Genomic DNA, 21,386 nt, shown 5'->3' on the forward strand with positions numbered 1-21,386 from the left:
TGAGCTCTCAGCAATCCATTATTTGTAAATGTTCAAAAAAACCTCAATCATTTGATTTTATATAAATCAAGTAACTTAATCAATATCCACCCACTCTTACATCCAGCTTGAAAAACACTGTATATTTAGAGAAAGGATTAGAGTGACCAGTTTCATTATCCTTATCTGCATGGACCAAATCTTTGGGAATGCTTTTTCTACTAGATAATACATGTTCTTGAGGAGAGAAAATCCTACGCTGCTTTGCAGGTCAACATTTTGATGGTAGAAAACAAAATCTAGCAAACAATCATCTATTACATAGTACTTCACAAAGGAAATACTGCTAAGACTTATAAATGGAAGCCTAGCCACGTTACTGTTAGGAAACGAATGTGGCCCTGGAGCAGACCCATCAGTCCATGTTTTATGAACAGATTGAACGTGTCATTAGCATCTACCATTGTTTATTACAATGTAGGTTTAATAGTTGGTCTTCCACTCAGCTCAGATTCTCAATAGCAGGCAGCATGCTTATCTGTCTTCGTATCTCCAAGGACTGGAAAGTAGTTGTAACCCTTGACATACAGTAGGTACTTCATACATGCTTATCAAAAGACTGGAAAAGGACAAACATAGAGAAAAGTGTATTTACTAGACTTCCATAATCCGTACTTACTTAAAATCCAATCTAGAAATAACATGACTTATATTAGGCAATATACTTTGAAGATCTGTACAACAGCGTAATCACAGCAGGGTCTTGCTAACTCATAAGTGTGTTCCAGGCATACATGCTGCAAAAACCTCTCTCCTGGGGTCCCAGAGGCTTTCAAATGTTCCCCCAGGGGCAGTCAAGACTAGATCAACGGTGCTCTCTTCATCATGTGCATGAAATGTTTTCCCATAACACCATATTATCACAAGTCTATGAACAATCCTGGTTAGCTAAGGTAAGCAATATAGAACTCTTTCCAAATAATAGTATTTCAATTATGCCACGTAAGTAAACAATTTGCTGTGAACTGTCCTGTGTTCTAATCATTTAATACATTACTTCTATAAGAAAATACTATTTGTTAAATTTTAGTCATAATATCATTGATTCTCATTATAGACTGCAGATGCAAATATTTAATAGTGAACAAAATGTTTATCTCAATTTTTCTTTCACATTTTTATGCTTTGAAAATTCAGAATGGATAAAAACAAATGAAGTACAAAATATTTCAGATTTACATAGTGATAAACAAGAAAGCACTTAAGATTAGCAGGAGGACTTACAAATGGAAGTATTCTCTAGAACCATCATCTATCATGGCTAAATGTCAGATTAGCACAGCTGTTATTATTTGTACATTGCAAACACCTAGAAAGAGATGGGAAACAAAATCCTAGGAGTTTTGTGTGTGGAGTCCTGGGTTTTCCAACAGACATCATTCCAACATTCTGAGATTAGAGTGACTGGGGATCATTTTGGAGTTGGAATGTTTAACAAAAGTGATGTTGTTAGGTAAAATGTCCAACTTCTGGATCTATGCAGACATGAAAGGTGCAGTGAGTCTGGCTTTCACTCTGCTGTTTCTTTCACACTTTAGATTTTAAAGTAAGTCTCAAGGAATTTTTCTTTCCAATTTGAGAACTCACTTTAAAACGGAAACACGCAACGAAAAACAGATGCTGTGTTCCAGAACTCCACTGTCATAAAATACAATATTTGCTAAAGAGATTTAAAAATTAGAATGCTTATTTCTTGCAAAGTACACCATGGAAAACCCTGGGGGGGAAATTCTTGACAAATGTATCCATTAACTGTATTTAAAATTTCTGATTGCCTTTTTTGACCATGTTATTACTAAACAGCAAAACAAACAAACAAAAACAAAAACAAAAACAAAAGCAAAAACAAAGCCTACATCCCAGCCAGATTTCTTCCTTTAGAATATGGTAGTGTCTTCGATATTTTGTGCCATGTGTAGTAGTTTAAATAGTAAAGAAGTGACCATGCATCAAGCTGAAGCTACTAAGTGACTAATGCTCAAGAGCTAGCTCTTTAAAACTATAAATATGGTTACTGTATTATGAGTATATCCACTAATGTCTCATAAGATACTCTTAATGACATCCTATCAGCCCTGAAAAAAATGGCTGCTGCTATGCAACTCCAAAGAGTTACACAGTTATGTATAGTGAATGGATAACACAAATAAGTGGCTTTTTTTTGTTGTTTTTTGTTTTTAATAATATGAATTTAAAATAGCCACAAAGAGGGTGAGTGCATGTAAGTGGCTGAACTGCCGGTACAGGGGCAGGTAAATGGGCCTAAACTACGATACCTAGCAAGGATTGGATCTGTGCAGACTTCTATGTACAGAGACAAGCAGGGTTAGGCACTTAAAGCTTTTTGATGAAAATCCTGGGAAAGAGCTGAGCCTACATTTATTATTATTACTATCAAAACAACAACATACTTTTCATGAAACATGCAATCAGAAACATTACAGAGACTGAAGAGAGCCTAAGAGTTTTCTGAAAATGAAATGACACGTTTTTCCAGAGTATCATAATATCTCAATTATAAAATTTGATGGTTTTACATTATCATATTTCTTTAGTGGTAAATACCTCATTAAAAAATTATTAAAAAATCATTGACAATACAAAGCCCTAGTTAGTATACAGATATTACTATACTGGTACCCATCTCGTAAGGAAAATATCACCATCTAGATATCTTAAATATCTTCTATCATCCAATATCTTAAACCAATTTCTTAAATTGTTTTATTCAAAGGTACTTTTGTTGTCTTGCCCCTATTCCTCTATCAATAGTCCCTTTAAAAATTATAATATCTTACATATACAAAATAAAAATCTAATGTCATAAAAATCTCAAAAATGTAATGTTAGTAGTGCTGATTATCTAAAGAACTCAGCTTCATGGAACAGCTTTCAATATTTATTGCCCAGATGTATTAAAAAGAATTCTTAAATGTAATGCATCAATGGTCCTAATACATCTGTAAACAGAATACCACTAAAACAATTTTACTGGCATGAAATACTATACTTATGGTTGTGTGAAACTTTTAAATCTTAAAGCCTCTTAACATAATCATGTATATCTATGTACAAAACATACATAAATTTCACTTTATTTAAAACATATGAAAGAGGTAATTTCAAATCACACTAAACATAATAAATATAGAACTTGCTTTGTTAAAAATCTACAGTATACATTCAAGTAAAGGCTAAACTTCCAATGCCAACGATATTTGAGACAAAATTAAACATTTACAATAATCAGTTTCCTAAAAGTGCTATTTTTAATACCTATAAGAGGAAACTCATTCTAGTGCTTTTGTTTCCATCCAAACATCTATACATTCCTTTATTCACAGAACCAGATGCTTCTGTTACTAAAAATACATATCCAAAGCTTTTATATCCTTTTAAATAGATTTAAGATTTCAACTCTTTGGGGGAAGACGGGGAAGTCCAAACAAACAACTTAGACCATCTTAAGTTATTAGAGATAATTGACTTTATGACACACCCTGTTTCAACTTAGATGTGAAATTTGATGAACATGTTAATGAAAACAATTCGAGTCCACATGTCTAAGGTAAGTCATCTTTTTCTACATGAGAATTTGTGTAGGTCAAGGAGCATCCACTATAGCAACCTTCCTGTGATCCAGGTCTTGACGCCACACACCATTTTTGATTTGTACATTCTCCTCCAACCTGATTTGGTTTAATTTCTTCAGGAGTTATATTCAGTACATTGATTGAACTGTTGGGAAAAGAAAGGCAGATCTTAGTGACTATCCTCTCCTTCTTTTATACTGTACACATGCCTGGATGTCTAAGGTCTCATTACTTCCATGTCTTGTGCTAATTTACGTAAATTTGGAGGACACATGATCAAAAACAGTAAAAAGAAGTGTTTCAAAATGGCGTAATTTATCACTTTTATTTTATTTATTTATTTTATTTATCCCTTTAGTCTACTTTGACGCATGCTGCCAAGTGAAGTTTAAGGTAGAGAAGCTTAAAGTAGAGCTTAAGGGTTTTGAAAGCTGATATTCCAAATGTCCCTGTTTTTCTGCCACTATTACTTATCTCTTTGTATTTTCTTTCTTTACATGTCCACTTGTTAAAGTATGCTTTCATCTATCCATTCAGACAGATACTTAATGAGTGCCTACGGAAGTGGCTAAAAGACCAGACTCTATAGCAAGATGGTTTTGGTTCAGTCAGCCTCAAAACAATAAATGTGCTTAAACAGTAACTTTAATATCTATGCAGCTGAGCTAATGAATATTTTTTTATCAACTGAATATGTAATTTTTTCACAAAAACTTTTCTAAATGTACATTTCTTGTGACTTTTGTTTAATAATTCAACCTCAAAATGTGGCAATCTTAAAAAAAAATTAAGTTTAATTCTAAAAATCTAAGCCAAAAATCTAATTTAAAATTTTACTTGGGAAAAAAAAAAAAAAAAAGCCTGGGAGCAGTGGCTCACACCTATAATCCTAGCACTTTAGGAGGCTGAGGCAGCCAAATTGCTTGAGCCCAGGAATTCAGGACTAGCCTGAGTAACATGGTGAAACCCTGTCTCTACAAAAACTTAGCTAGGAGTAGTGGTGCATGCCTAGTTTAACCATTTGTACAAGGGATTCTGATGACCAAATTACTATAAATTTATTTACCAACACTTACAGTAATTCGGTCATCAGAATCCCTTGCACAAATGATGAGACTAAGTTTTGTAAGTAACTTACGCACAAGTCTCCTTGCCTGGAACCTAAGGCACAGCCTTTATGTAAAATTCCATTCTACAGTGAAAGAACAATGAGGATGTTGTAGAAATTAGCTACAAACACTAATTATTTTGTTGTAATATTAATATAAACCGAGATCCAAAATGCTTCAGGAGCAAGAGAACCAAGTTTATCAAATAACTTAAAATATGAAGAACCATGTCAGGCTGCACAGCTTCTCTATTAGTTATAAAACTTTTTTCTGTTTGTTTTACTCTTAGAGGCTAGTTAACAATGAATAGTTTAATTCCTTTAAGCTCCAAAATTATTTCTATGCCACTGATGTTGTTCAGTGGAGCACTCAGAAACAAAAAAAAAAGCATGTTTATATTTGTTTACATGTATATTTATTTTTATGCTCACTAAATGTTTACAATGAACTAGGTACTGCTTTTAAGTTCTTTACATATACTAACACTTAACTTGCAACACCCTATGATTTAGGTACTAAATGCTGAACTTTATTAAACATAAAATGAGGTCTTCAAGAGATATTTGTCAAATATTTCACAACTAAAAACAATGATGTAAAAAGCTAAATACGTAAAATATATAAAAACAACTGAGAGAACTATGTTATGCTATCTCTTAGATATAAAATGCATTATTTGTCAGTGGTGGCTAGAATTTGCATCTGTGTCTATACAGATAGTTCTGATTGGTCAAATTTGGAAGTTTGATTAACATTCCTATGTAAGAAAATACTATGAGCTTACACATTATCTTTTGATTGTAAAATAAATCAACTTTCACTTCCCATATTCAACTCATCTACTGGTCTAACTTCAAAATAGGTCCCAAATCCAAGCATTTCTACCTTCACATTATGACCGTAGTCCAAATTACCATTGTCTTTTCGTTCCCACTCCAATAGTGCCTCCCAACTGGATTTCCTGGTTTCTACTAGACTCCTACAATCGGTTTTCAACATTATAAAACAGTACTCTTTTTAAAACTTAAAACTTTTTTTCACTCTCTTAAAACTAATGTTTTTTCTATTCCCCTTAGAACAATACTTGACCTACAAATGCACACTAAAATATTCTGTAAATGAAATCCCAGATGTGTTGGGGGTGGGGTGGAGAGAGCGAGCAGAGTGGGATTATGTATGAACAATATTGATCATGAGTTAATAATTGCTGAACCTGCGTCATAGGTACACATGGGTTCATGATTTTATCTTCTCTGATTTGTGCGTATTTGAACTTTTACATCTCTCCATCCTCATCTCACACCTCTAGGTCTTGATCAGCATTGCAAATGTATGAGGTGTGTCCCACCTCAGGGTCCCTATACTTGGCTAGAGTGCTCTTACCTGGCTCTTTTTCATCCCCTCTAACATTTACTTGGAGTCCTAATCCCCGCACCTCTTAAAAGTCAACTACAACTTATAGTGTGTCCTCCTCCTCCTTTTAAAAGCTTCCTTTCTTGTTTTAAACTCCATCTATTTCATAATTCTTGGCCCAAGGGCCAGCTGGCTTCTTCAACCCTTAGTTCCACTCCAGTCTCTTAACACAGGCCGAGTTTGCTTCAGCTCTGACTGTTTTCCAAGGCCATTGTCTCCTACTGTTAACTAAGAGCAAAGAGATTGCCACCATACTTTCTAACTTACTCCTCTGACCTTTTCTATTCCTCTCTATCTTACTAGGAATGGTCTACATGCTTTCTCTGCTTCGTTTAAAACTAATCTTGGAATTGGCGCTGAAGTAGAGTATTGGTATTATTTTAGAAAATGATACAATAACTTGAGATAGAGGAAAATACCAAAATGTAGCAATTAAGAGCAACATATGGGTTTCCCAGGGTGGAGAGCCACGTTTTTTTTACACTGTCATCCTTGGGCTCAGATCTTTATCACTCAATATGAACAGGCATTTCTCAGTTATTTGCCCTTCAACAACAATAAAATGGGCATGCCAGAAAAAAATGTTAAGATATGTACTCTACAAAAACTGTCAAAACAATATCCATCTATTTAATACAATTAAAGTACTTAAAATATTAACTCCTATAATTAAGATTATATTCTAAATTATATCTTAAATGTGAAATAAAAAGACACACATCACATGATTTACCTCCAAGAGGACAAGGAACAGATCTACCTGTTTGCTATTATATTCCCAGCATCTAGCACAGTGTCTTTATATACTGGTCACTCAGTATTTGTAGAATGAATAAATCATCTACTAAATTCCTCTCCAAAATCTCTATTGTTGCTAATACTACAGACACGCCACATTTTCCTCAGCAGTGCAACTTTAGCAATTTTTAGAAATACGTGAAAAGATCACCTATAGACAAATACCTATGTTCAGATACGCAGGAACGTGTCTGGCAAAAGTCTGAAGTGGAAGGTGAAGCAGGAAGAGATTTAGTAAGTTTAGACATGCAAACTGGAGACCCATTAGACACACTGTGGGGCTTCTTTTGCGGCTGCCTTGAGTGCACTGTAAGATTGTCCCGATCAGAACCTGTTGTAAAACAATGGAAGGGAAAAAGGCAGTACATATAGTGAGGCATTCAATATAGTGAAGGTAAATCATCAGGATGATTCATCTGCAGTTCTGAGTGAGGTAAGAGATGGAACAAATTCAAATTAATATCATTAATCTTGTTATCTTTGTTGCATAGTCCACATGTTTCAAAGGATCTTTTTTTTTTGAGATGGAGTCTTGCTCTATCACCCAGGCTGGAGTGCAGTGGTGTGATCTTGCCTCACTGTAAGCTCCACCTCCCGGGTTCACGCCATTCTCCTGCCTCAGTCTGTAGCTGGGACTACAGGTGCCCACCACCATGCCAGGCTAATTTTTCTGTATTTTTAGTAGAGACGGGGTTTCACTGTGTTAGCCAGGATGGTCTCGATCTCCTGACTTCGTGATCTGCCTGCCTCAGCCTCCCAAAGTGCTGGGATTACAGGCGTGAGCCACCACGCCTGGCCAAAAGGATCTAGTTTTAAAAATATTTCTAGGCGGGGTGGGGTGGCTCACACTTGTAATCCTAGCACTTTGGGAAGCTGAGGCAGAATGACTGCTTAAGCCAGGAGTTTGAGATCAGCCTGGGAAGCATAGCGAAAGTTTGTCTCTACAAAAAATTTTTTTAAATTACCTAAGTACGGTGGTATGTGCCTACAGTCTCAGCTACTCAGGAGGCTGAGGCAAGGAGGATTGCCTAAGCCCAGGATGTTGAGGCTGCAGTGAGCCAAGATGCACTCCAGCCTGGGTGACACAGCAAGACTCCATTTTGAAAAAAAAATTCTAGATGTAAATTTTCAACAACTTCACATTATTACAAACTCACAACAAAAGTCACTTTGGGTATGCACAGTCCCCCTCTCATCCTCACTTTGACTACAGTAAATAAAATATTAAAGTTGATTTTTAGGCCAGGCGCAGTGGCTCATGCCTATAATCCCAGCACTTTGGAAGGCTGAGATGGGTGGATCTTCTGAGGTCAGGAGTTCAAAACCAGCTTGGCCAATACGGTGAAAACCCATCTCTACTAAAAATACAAAAATTAGCCGAGCGTGGTGGCACACACCTGTAATCCCAGCTACTCAGGAGGCTGAGACAGGATAATTGTGTGAACCCCAAAGGCAGAGGCTGCAGTGAGCTGAGGTCATGCCACTGCACTCCAACAGAGCAAGACTTCATCTCAAAAACTAAATAAATAAATAAAATAAAGTTGACTTTCAGTTATAATTAGAGAGCTCTAATTGGTGATTTCCAAAGTTCTGTATTAATAGTACATAGTATTTTGTAATATGTAAATAATTTTATTTATATGCATGTTCAAATTAAAGAGTTTATAAAGTACTCACTTCCTGAGAAGGCACTGAAAAGTTTCACATTTTCTGAGTTCTGGTGGTCAAAGGTAGTCATATTTAAAAACTGCTGCTTTAACCAACTGGCTCTTTCTTCTTCAAATGCCTTTCTCTACCATAACAAACCAAAGGAATAATGATCAATATTTCAACGTCATTTCACATGATTGCTCTAGCTATCTGTGTTTGCTCTCTGGCTATCTATACATACTTCTTATGTCAAATGAGTTAACCTAAAAAAACTAAGAATAATTTTGGCTCTCGTCTGTAATCCTAGTATTTTGGGAGGCTGAGGGTTGGTGGAGCACTTGAGCTGAGGAGTTCCAGACCAGCCTGGGCAACACGGAAAACCCTGTCTCTATACAAAATACAAACATTAGGTGGGCATGGTGGCACAGGACTACAGTCTCAGCGACTTGGGAGGCTGAGGAGGGAGGATGGCTACAGCCAGGGAAGTTGAAGCTGCAGTGAGCAAAGATGGCACCACTGCACTCCAGCCTGGGTAACACAGCAAGACCCTATCTCAAAAAAAAAAAAAAAAAAGCCGGGCGCAGTGGCTCATGCCTGTAATCCCAGCACTTTGGGAGGACAAGATGGGCGGATCACAAGGTCAGGAGTTCGAGACCAGCCTGACCAACATGGTGAAACCCCATCTCTACTAAAAATACAAAATTTAGCCAGGCATGGTGGCACACACCTGTAATCCTAGCTACTCAGGAGGCTGAGGCAGGAGAATCACTTGAATCCAGGAGGCAGAGGTTGCAGTGAGCTGAGATCGCGCCCCTGCACTCCAGCCTGGGCGACAGAGGGAGGCTCTGTCTCAAAAAGCAAAACAAAGCTGGGCATGGTGGCTCACGCCTGTAATCCCAGCACTTTGGGAGGCTAAGGTGGGCGGGCCACAAGGTCAGGAGATGGAGACCATCCTGGCTAACACGGTAAAACCCCGTCTCTACTAAAAATACGAAAAAAAAAAAAAATTAGCTGGGTGTGGTGGTGGGCGCCTGTAGTCCCAGCTACTCCGGAGGCTGAGGCAGGAGAACGGCATGAACCCGGGAGGCGGAGCTCACAGTTAGCTGAGATTGCACCACTGCACTCCAGCCTGGGTGATAGAGCAAGACTCCATCACAAAAAAAAAAAATTCACTTAGGAAAAACTACATTTAAAAAATAGAAATTCATCTGTTTCACCTACTAAACCATCACTGTCTTCATATCAATTTTAAGTTCACACGAACAATGCAAAAAATTGAATAGAATATTAGTCTAACTTTTGAACATACAAAACATTACGAAGTTACAAACAAAAGAAAAACATTCTATATGGTAAATTAGTCACTTGAAAAAAAGGACCTATGACTTCATCAAGCATTTCTCTCATCCTCCAGCCATCTACCAGTACTGGTAGCCACCACCACTAAAGCACAAGAGGGCATATGCAAATGATGTCAAACCTCCCCCTTCTGAACAGCTGATGAATCCTAAACTAAATTCTCCATCAGCCCTCAGGTCTTGCATGCCTCCCTCCTATCCCTCACTATGCACACCATCCCAGTGACCAGACGGAGAAAGATTCTCATGCAGGGAAAGGCACCTGGCAACTGGGAGCAATATGCAAAGCATAAAGAGTATCTGTTGGAGTACTGTGGGGGATATGGGCTCGGAAACAGGTAGGACACAATGCTAGTGCGAATGTTGTTCCCTGAAGATAGCTACTGATGAAACAGACATTTAGACTGGAACTGAGGAAATCCACGTCAGCTACTTAAAACAAGCAACACACAATCTTTCATTCATAAATACTGATACAGAATTATGCATCACCAAACATTTGAGAAAACTAATAATAGAAAAAAGGTCAAAATAAATAGAAAACTGACCATGGATAACAGATAATTCAAGAGATGAAAGAAATCTTTAAAAAAAAGTAACACATATTATCAGACAGATTAATAAACATCTGTAAAATATCATGCTATATAAAGAAAAGCAAAAATTAGGGACATTAGACAATTTTAGAGATAAATTCTGAAACAAAAACTCAGTGGCTAAAGCAAATAATAAAACTGACCCTGAAAGGCCAGTTTCGTGATCTCTAAGATAAAGGTAAGAGAATATCCCAGAATTGAGAACAAAAGTCAACCCGTAGATATATATTCAGAAGGCCAAATGCGTTTCTAACAAAAGTTTCAGAATACAGAGAAGTCAAAGAAGGAAAAAATAAAGACGAAAATTTCCCTAAATTAAAGAAATACAGAATCTTTAGGCTGAAAGGAACTCTCCAGACATATCCTGGTAAAATGTCTAAACTTTAAAAACATACCCAAGCTTCCACAGAGGGAAACAGAAAACAAAACACAGATATCTACAAAGTAACACAGGTATATTACAATCAGGCTTCTCATCAGTAAAACTAAACACTAGGAGAAAGGGAATAATTCAAAGTTTTGAGGGAAAAAAATGTAATCTAAATTCTATACCCAGTCAAACCAATCATGTACGAATATATTTTTGAATATTCCAGAATTCAGAATGTTTATAGCTCATGTACTATTTATAAAAAAAATTACTCAAGAAGGTAATACAGCAAATTGAATAGAAACCCAAGAAAGACAGTAACATGAGATATAAGAAACATGGCAGCCGAATCTGATTCAGGAAATCACAAAGGAAGTTACAGAGAAAGTCAAATAATTCACTAGATAGTGATATATCTCTCTGGGTGGCAAAGTCTTAACAATACAGAGTACTTTCTGTGTCCAAACATATTTGGTTATAGAATTATATTTACATAATTGTAATGTTATCAATTTTCTTTCCTGGTTTTCCAACTTTGAAGTCTCAAGTTTAGACAAAGTACTTATACCTGGATTGTACTGAAGGATAAACTATAAATGTGATAACAATGAAAAATAGTATCACAAACAAAAACTGCAAAGTAGAGGAGCAAGAGAGGTAGAACAAGAGTAACTACAAGAATGTCCTCAGCTTTCACTGCAGGGATGAACTGATACTGACTAAAGTTGAACAAACATGAAATGAAATGGAAGCTTCACATTATTTCCTTAAAGCAAAAAAAAATAGGCAATCAGAAGAACAAAAGGAACATTATGAAGACATGAGATGTGAATGAGGAAGGGTGTAGGCAGGAGATACAATGAGGACACAGAATTCCTTATCTTTCAGAGCAGGGAATCAATAAACTGATAAAGAAGAAAACTTGAAATACATTAAAAGTTAAAATAGTACTTCCTACAAGAATTTCCAACAGATACTTTTAACAAAAGTTACCTCTAAGGACTGAAACTGGGGATGGGAAAGGAGGAGACTTTCTCACTTTGTAGCTTTTTTTATGAGTTTTGTTGATTTCTTTTAACTATAGTCAGACATTACTGCTACAATTTTTGAGGGGGGAATATCTTAGAAGACACTTTGCTAAGTAAAAAAAGCAAGCTACATGGAGAAACCCTGTCTCTACTAAACATACAAAATAGGCCGGGTATGGTGGCGCATGCCTGTAATCCCAGCTACTCAGGAAGGCTGAGGCAGGAGAATCGCTTGAACCCAGGAGGCAGAGGTTGCGGTGAGCCGAGAACGCGCCATTGCACTCCAGCCTGGGCAACAAGAGCAAGACTCCGTCTCAAAAATAAAAAATAAAAAAAACAAGCTGTAGAGCGTATATATAACAATAGTGGACTGGGGAAAAGAGAACTTAATTTTTTTATTATACTTCCTTTGTAAACAGCAAACGTAGTCTTTGTTGCACTGTCTTCTGACACCACACCTACTGACAGTGGATGAATGATGGATACCCAAAAGAGATTTCTTGTGGAAATCTCTTAGCAGGAGAAAGCCAATCTGAAAGGAGTAATAAATGCTTATAGCCTTTTTTTTTTTTTTTTTAAGTTCAGTTCTCAAATCTGGTAAGGGGAAATAATCCCATTCTATATGCTCAGCCTCCCTTTCATTTCAAATTATTTATGAGATCACCAGTAAATATTTTAGAAAATAAGTAAATAGCAAGAAACCAAAGTAGACCTTAGAAGCATTCTACTAAGGCCCACCCACCCCCAGTATTTTCAAAAGCACTACCATTATTTAAAATACCTCCAATCCCAGGCGAATAGCGGCTTCTGTAAAGCTTCGTCTTTCTCTCTCAAAATTCTTTTTCTGCTCTTTAAAAAGCGACCATTCTTCTTTGAGGCGTTCCTTTTCTTCCAACAAGTAACAGTCTCGTAATAGTGAAGTGGTATCATCATCACATGCAGTAGCGAGCTGCTGCTATTAAAATTTAAAACATAGTAAGTTCCTGAGGGGCCCTGCAACACTCCAACAACTTGAAATGAAAGCAAGGGAAGGCGGGTCAAACTTCAGGGCAGGAATAGAAATTATTAAGAATCCAAAAGTCAAACGAGAATTCCCATTTCCCGAAAGCTACTACCCCAACTAGCAAAGTATGGACTATTTAAGGAATGGTACACAACGTATCTGTTAGCAGGGAACATAGACTAGAAAACTGTCAAATACCAGGGCCTTATGAAATAAAGGAATACAAATCTGCTAAGGTTCAGCACAATTCTGGCTTTTCATGGAGAATAGTTTTAAAAGGTAATTCATATTCACCTGCAAAAGCTGTTGCTGAGTTTTAATCATTTCTTTACACTGCTGAATTTCTAACTCAAGTTTTTCAGTTTCTTGTTCGTGGTCTTGTCGTGAGATTACATCTTCATCATTAAAACCTTCCAGGTGTACCTTTGAAACTAAGACAAAATCAGTAAGTTGACATAGGTTTTATAGCCACCATTTAGTTTACAGTGTTTTTGCACGTATCTTTAAAACAAGGGCTCTCAGAACTTTTATCTTTCTGGAATTTTATAGGTTTTCTAGAAAGTAGTTATGTTCTTTGGCTTTTTAAAATTTCATAAGCTATAACAAAATTACATTTATATTATTTTAACATTATAAAAAATTTTTAAGAAGCACAGCAACTACAGGAGTTCATGACAATTATACATTTGTACAATTTTAAGACTAAATGATATGCTTACAAATGGAGCTCTATTGCCAACATTTAATTTGTAATCCATATTTATTCAAGATTATGTCCTAATTAAAAACAGACAAAATGGCCATATTCAGAGAAGAGAAAAATAAAATCATTATGTTTCTGTTGACACTGCTTCAAAGATCAATGACGTGTCACAAATCTTGCTCTCAAATATTAAGTTCAACAAACACGAAGTCCAAACACACTTGCTGTTTGCTAGTAGACAGCACTGACTCAAATGAACAAAATCTCGAGTATATTCATTTTGGTGTTGTAATAATTTTGCTGATTGCTCTTTACTACTTAACACAACGGCATTGAGTTCATATTTTGACTATTTAAATTTTTTTCTTTAAATAGGCTTCATTTACTGAGCAGAAATCTTCATTTTCCTAATTTAAAAGCAAACTTTACCAAGTAGAAAATCTTAAGAATATATTCATCAATGTAGAGCTACGTATAAGGAAAAAGAATAATGTCTGAAATAATAAAGTGAAAAAAGCACACTAAAGAAAAATATAGGTGATATTCAATTTAAAAAAATTTTTTTAAAATAAGTATCTTGCAAATCCATAGAGGAAAGTCTAGAAAAATATGCACCAAACTGTTAAGTGTTATATGTACGGAATGGAGACCTGGATATTCTACTTTATATACTTCCAAATTAATATTTTGCATTAAACATCTATTATTTTAAAAATAATTTTAAGTGAATTACTAGGAACACAGTAATCTGCAAGCATCTAGAAATAAGCAAAAGGTTCCTATCTATACTATGATAAATATTTCTTGATTTTTTGAGAGTCAGTAAAAGAGACTCAGTTTTCTCTCTTTTTGGGGGGGCAACAGGTGGTGTGTGGTTACATGAATAAGATCTTTAGTGGTGATTTCTGAGATTTTGGTGCACCCATCACCCAAGCAGTATACACTATATCCAATGTGTAGTCTTTTATCCCGACTCAGTTATCTTTATTCGATTATATACTGCATCCAGAGCAGATGGATCCATGATGTCCTCTTTTCAAACATTCACTGAGACCAAAGTGTATTTTTCTCAGTGAGGTTCAAACCTCACCTCTAAATGTATGTAAAATCTCAGCTGTGCACTGTGGCTCACACCTGTAATCTGGACACTTTGGGGAGGCCAAGGCAGGTAAATCACTTGAGGCCAGGAGTTCAAGATGAGCCTGGCCAACACAGCGAAACTCCATCTCTACTAAAAACACACCAAAAAATTAGCTGGCTGTGATGCGCGCCTATAGTCCTAGCTGCTCAGGAGGCTGAGGCAGGAGAAATGACTTGAACCTGGGAGGCGGAGGTTACAGTGAGCCGAGATCACACCACTACACTCCAGCCTGGGTGACCGAGCAAGGTTTTGTGTCAGAAAGTAAAATAAAATAAAATGAAAACATAAATGTATGCAAAATCTTGCTTTCAAACCACCAAACTGAAGTATAGTACTTTAGCTCTAAGCCTACAGATGTAGCTTTCTAAGTGACTGAAAATCAACACCTTACCAAATGTCACAACTCACTTTACATGCAGAGAAGCAGTGGTTACCTTGGTTATCAAGTTTTTCTACATGACTTTTCAAAATTCTCCACTGTTTTCTGATGCTGTTGGTAAGCTGCTCTCTCACAGTTTCACAGGAAAGATCCCACATACTCTCTCTGCTCAGTTCTCCGGCGTCTTCTTCAACATCAGAAATAACCTACAAGTGGAGAGAGATGAAGAGGAAAGGCTACCACCTTACAATGGCTTTAGATGCTCAGGCAAGTAGTCTTCAGTTTGATTTCCAGAGGGAGCTGCATCCGAATCATTTCTGTGCTGTGTCTTATGCATATATGACCCAGTATTTAACATAAATGTCTTGGAAAAAAAAAAAATGACAGAGACTCCTAAATTCAGCTCTCTCTAAACCTGCATTTGAATCCAAATACAGGTAATGACAAGAGTCATGAAGCTGTCTGAGGAGATATCACTACCTGTCTAATGTGTTGGATGTTTTCACACGTTATTTAACACTCAGCTCATTACAATGTAGGAAAACCGAGGCTTAGAGAAGCAGCATTACAACTAAGAGGCAGAACTGATATTTGACATTAGATCAACTTGTTTCTAATCCTAGGCTGCTTAAAGAAATGCATTCGTGAAATAATCTCTGAAGTATTTAATAGAAGCAACTGTTAATTCTATTTTCCTCATGTACTTTTTTATACAACTGGAGATATTTTTCTTTGTATTCTGCCAAAACATGAATTCATAAAGAAGTAGCAAACTTTACTGATATATGATCATACAGAATCAAAGCAGGATCAAGAACATGGGGAAACAATACTAAAATGGATATATGTCATAATAACCCACATCTACAAAAAGTAGATCTAATTTGTCATTAATATTCAGGAAGTAGAAAGATATGATTCACTAATTTGAACAATAAAACTCTTGCTGGGGTAAAAAGGAAGATAAAAGCTGAAAAGAAAGAAGGGCTGGTTCGACTGCTCTCACATAGAGATCAGCAGGATGAGGGAGCAACTGAGTCTGAAGAACTCTATCAGTAGTTGAGGTCAGCACCGGGCTAGTAGAGGTCAGGGTTTCGGAGGCAGAGCAGACAGGGAATGGCCCAGGATCTGGCTCATGGTGATTCTAGCCCCTGCCAATCCTCAAAAGCTACTTGCCAGTAACTCTTCCAAGGAAGCACAAATTGTCTTCTGAACATTTTAAAGCCTATTAGAATACTACGAATCTGTTAGAAAAAATTATTGGCCAGGCGCAGTGGCTCACGCCTGTATGTAATCCCGGCACTTTGGGAGGCCGAGGCGGGCGGATCACAAGATCAAGAGATCGAGACCATCCCGGCCAACATGGTGAAACCCTGTCTCTACCAAAAATACAAAAATTAGCTGGGCGTGGTGTTACGTGCCTGTAGTCCCAGCTACTCAGGAGGCTGAGGCAGGAGAATCACTTGAAACCAGGAGGTAGAGGTTGCAGTGAGCCAAGATGGCACCACTGCACTCCAGCCTGGCGACAGAGCGAGACTCCGTCTCAAAGAAAGGAAAATGAGTAGTTATTACACATTTCTCAGATTGAACAGAACTCTGTAACCACAAAGTGAAAATAAAAAATTTGGCTGGGCACAGTGGCTCACACCTGTAATCCCAACACTTTGTTAAGGCCAAGGTGGGAGGACTGTTTAAGCCCAGGAGTTCAAGACCAGCCTGGGCAACAAGACCCTGCCTCTAAAAAACCAAAAAACAAAACAACAAACTCATTTTACCTGAATTTTCGGTATACGTTTTAGCTACAAGTAGGTCAAATAATAAATGAAACCTGGATGCTACCTAGGCATTCCAACATTACATCTTATTTCTCTTGCTATAATGCTTCAAAAATCTTTCCCTACAAAAATGAAAGAGAAAAGGGAGCTAGAAAAATGGATCTTTTAAAACTAGAAAATGTATTCAAGAGATCGTTGTTAGTCCACTTAAACATTTGAATTATGAAGAATTATACAGGATACTACCCACTGGCTGAGTAATGGGGGTGAGGAAGGTTTAATCACTGGAGAAAGATCTCCCTGATTTACCACATACTTTTGCTGACTGAAATCTGGTGATGAGACGTTAAGGTTGGACCAAAAACTGAAGATGCTGCAGGAGTAACGGACACTATGCTAACCTTTAAGAAGTATTAGTGAATGTTAACAACTGACTAGAAGTGACAGGTTTGAGATAAAAGGTTAACTACATATAAGAGGTCAAGCAGGCCTCAAAATGGAGAATGTAAAAGATATTCGGGAATTCCAGACCAACCTGACCAACATGGAGAAATCCCATCTCTACTAAAAATACAAAATTGGCTGGGTGTGGTGGTGCATGCCTATAATCCCAGCTACTCTGGAGGCTGCGGCAGAGAATCGCTTGAACCCGGGAGGCAGAGATTGTGGTGAACTCAGATGGTGCCACTGCACTCCAGCCTGGGCAACGAGCAAAACTCCGTCTCAAAAAGGCCTGGCGTGGTGGCTCACGCCTGTAATCCTAGGACTTTAGTAGGCCGAGGAGGGGGGATCATGAGGTCAGGAGATTGAGACCATCCTGGCCAACATGGTGAAACCCCATCTCTACTAACACACACACACACACACACACACACAAACACACACACACAAATTAGCCAGGCGTGGTGGCGGGCGCCTGTAGTTCCAGCTACTCGGGAGGCTGATGCAGGGGAATCACCTGAACCCGGGAGGCAGAGCTTGCAGTGAGCCAAGATTGTGCCACCGCACTCCAGCCTGGTGACAGAGCAAGACTCTGTCTCTTAAAAAAAAAAAAAAGAATATTCAAGTAATATTTTTTAAAAAAACGTTAAGGAATAAAAAAGAAAAGGTAAGTGCTGGGATGGGTTTATCAGCTGGACTGATGCGTAATACCACAAAATAAATAATCCTCAAATACTGGTTTAAAAAGTAAGTTCTGGTACCTTGCTGTTAACTAGCATTTTCCATCAACATTATTTTCAGATTTTAATTACTAATGTGAACTTGCTGAAACCTAAGATTTTAACTTATATGTAAAGCAATTAAGTAAAACGAACTTTTCACCATTATGTGATTTTTTTTTCAGACCTCTGCATGTATTACTCCCGTTCTCTGGAATGCTTTCTCCATGTTTTTTTTTTTTAACCTCAAAAATACTTATTTTCTAAGAAGCAGTGAAAATGTCACTTTCTCTGTGATGCCTTGATTGCCATAACTGTTCTGCACACGGCACCACCTTATTACAGCACCTAATAATGTAATAATCACGTCTCCACATCTGTCTCTCCCAAAAAGAGCTTCTTGAGGGAAAAAGTCAAAATTTTTCCTTTCCAGAGACCAGAACATAAAGAACACTCAGTAAATTTATGAACTGATTATTTGGTTCCCAAAGTTAACGAAAGTTTCACTCTGTGAAAAGTAGAGTACTTAATACTAAAACAACTGAAAGGATATTTGACACAGTGGTTATGATCGTGAGCTTTGGAGTAAGGCAAACTTGGATTGAAATCCTAGCACTGTCACGTGTGATACTGGGCTAGTAAGTATTATGCCTTAGTTTCCTTATCTATAAAATGGGGATATTTACAGTATCTAAATCATCGAATTATATGAAATAATCTCATATGTTACAAGGAATATTATAAAATGAGACAATGCTTATAAAGCACTTCTTACAGTGCTTGACATGTATTAATTTCCTGGAAAATCATCTGCAGTATTTTTCAGGAAACGTCTGAAAACATACAGGAACAGTCTTTTTGGTTGTCACGGTAACTGAAAGTAGCATAGCAGTGAGTGTCCTATTCAAAATATCAATAGTGTCCCCATTGGGAATGCCTATCATATGTTTTCATTATTCTTATTAGCAATCTGAAGACTATATTAGAGAGGAAAGAGCCACTTACAGTTCCTGTACTATCATCTACTCTTTCTCTAGGTTTCTTCTTTTGGGGAGAAAGAAGGGAAATCATTTCCTTTTTCATCTGTTGAAGAACCTTCTTAAGTTCAGCATTTTCCATTAGGATTTGTTTCTGACGATATTCATAATCATTCAAAAGAATTTTATACATTTCATCTTCATTCCTGAGAAAGAAACTGTCAGTATGAAAATGCAGGATAGAAGGAAGTCTGATTACATTTATCAATTTAAACTGGACTTTACCTGGCTTCAGTTTTACCAGTCCTCCAGGAGCCTCTTTTTCCATCAGCTCTCCCAACATAATTCAAAATGTCCATAGCTACAAACATGAACACAAAAAATTAATTCTTACCATACATGCTTAAGCATCTAAAACTCTAATGCACTCTATACACATGTGGTGAAAGTGAATCTGGTATATAGGTTAGGATTTGGGCTTAAACAGCCTAATTTTCGAGTTTCTAGTTCCACCACTTGGAAGCAATGAGATCTCGGCACATTATTTAACTGCTAAGCCTGTTTCTTCTTGGACACTGGGAATAACAAAAGTATCTACCAAAGAGTTGTGAAGACAAATAACTGTTAAAGCACCCAACACTGTAGAGTGAACACAGTATCTGGCGCATGGTAAGTACATAATAAATGTTACTTTATCATTATTAATTTCATTATCAGGGTTGGCTGATAATGGCCCACAGGCTGGCTGCCTGATTTTGTAAATAAAGCTTTATGGGAACACAGCCACATCTACTTGTTTACATACTGCCTATGGCTACTTTTCCTGTTACAATGGCAGAGATAAGTAGGTGCAACAAATAAGCTATAGATCCCATAAAACTGAAAATGTTTACTATATGCATCTATACAGAAAAAGTTTGCCATGCCCCGTTAACATTAACATCTTCATCTTCATCAAAGGAGTCAAAGCCCCTGGTAGTGTATAATACCTTCTGCCGCAGGTGGACATGGAAACATTTGGCATAAGAAGGAAATAAGAGTAAATTATTGTAATCTTAGAGTTAATAAAATCATTATGAAACTGTCACTTCTGATTGGACCAGGAAACAGTTAGGCCCCTATAATGGAAGAGCTCTGTTTCCAGAACTAAATCCTTAATAAACTTCTCTGTATTATATTTTATACTTTCAGCATTTCGGCTGGGCGGGTGGCTCACGCCTGTAATCCCAGCACTTTGGGAGGCCGAGGCGGGTGGATCACGAGGTCAGGAGATCGAGACCAAGGTGAAACCCGTCTCTACTAAAAATAGAAAAAATTAGCCGGGCGCGGTGGCGGGCGCCTATAGTCCCAGCTACTCTGGAGGCTGAGGCAGGAGAATGGCGTAAACCCGGGGTACAGAGCTTGCAGTGAGCTGAGATCGCGCCACTGCACTCTAGCCTGGGCGACAGGGCGAGACTCTGTCTCAAAAAATAGTAATAATAAAATAAAATAAATTTAAAAATATACTTTCAGCGTTTCATCCTGCTTTTTAATTTTTTTTCCTTCATGAATGAACATGAGGCTAACTAACCTTAAAAACCAATGATTCTCCTAATGAGTAAGATTAACTCAGGATACCTAAAGCTTTCCAATCTTAACTGTGTATTACTGAATCTTCATTTCTATTTTTCAATAATTTAAAAAATAAAGTATTCGGCTACCTCCAACAGCTCTGCTGTAGAATGACAGTGATGTAGTCAACACTAAACTGCTTGCTGACAGCAGGCAGAGTGTACCACATGACAGCCTGAAACGTATGCTCATCGCCCGTTTTTCAAATCTAAGGTAAGACAGTTTAGGGGTGTCATGGTATAATGTATGTTAGAGGACTACCTATAGTCACTTGGAAACCACTCTTCAATAAATTAATACACACACTTCTTGTGTCTCGTATTTATACCAGGCCAGTAAAACTGTATTGTAAAGATCTACTTTCATATTTCTTTGCTTTTTTTTTTTTTTTTTTGAGACGGAGTCTTGCTCTGTCGCCCGGGCTGGAGTGCAGTGGCCGGATCTCAGCTCACTGCAAGCTCCGCCTCCCGGGTTTACGCCATTCTCCTGCCTCAGCCTCCCGAGTAGCTGGGACTACAGGCACCCGCCACCTCGCCCGGCTCGTTTTTTGTATTTTTAGTAGAGACGGGGTTTCGCCGTGTTAGCCAGGATGGTCTCGATCTCCTGACCTCGTGATCCGCCCGTCTCGGCCTCCCAAAGTGCTGGGATTACAGGCTTGAGCCCCTGCGCCCGGCCTATTTCTT

The 21,386-nt window shown here is 37.5% G+C and overlaps 1 protein-coding gene across 6 annotated transcripts in view; it reads right to left on the reverse strand.

Annotated features, from left to right (window-relative positions):
* Nucleotides 1–615: 615 nt before the first annotated feature.
* Nucleotides 616–21,386, reverse strand: part of SSX2IP (SSX family member 2 interacting protein) — a 47,828-nt gene continuing 27,057 nt past the window's right edge. For 5 of the 6 annotated variants that reach the window (XM_030913169.1, XM_010382542.2, XM_030913168.1 and 2 more), the window contains 8 exons: nucleotides 19,378–19,453; nucleotides 19,121–19,298; nucleotides 15,236–15,386; nucleotides 13,252–13,388; nucleotides 12,736–12,909; nucleotides 8,630–8,744; nucleotides 7,118–7,283; nucleotides 616–3,777 (listed from right to left, as the gene is read on the reverse strand). In XM_030913169.1, coding sequence (XP_030769029.1) covers nucleotides 3,603–3,777; nucleotides 7,118–7,283; nucleotides 8,630–8,744; nucleotides 12,736–12,909; nucleotides 13,252–13,388; nucleotides 15,236–15,386; nucleotides 19,121–19,298; nucleotides 19,378–19,453 — 1,172 coding nt within the window. In that variant the 3' untranslated portion in view covers nucleotides 616–3,602. The remainder of the gene's footprint in view (nucleotides 3,778–7,117; nucleotides 7,284–8,629; nucleotides 8,745–12,735; nucleotides 12,910–13,251; nucleotides 13,389–15,235; nucleotides 15,387–19,120; nucleotides 19,299–19,377; nucleotides 19,454–21,386) is intronic. The other variant, XM_010382544.2, reaches the window with a different exon arrangement.

The sequence above is a fragment of the Rhinopithecus roxellana genome, chromosome 12, assembly GCF_007565055.1.
Source record: "Rhinopithecus roxellana isolate Shanxi Qingling chromosome 12, ASM756505v1, whole genome shotgun sequence".
Taxonomy (NCBI): Eukaryota; Metazoa; Chordata; class Mammalia; order Primates; family Cercopithecidae; genus Rhinopithecus; species Rhinopithecus roxellana.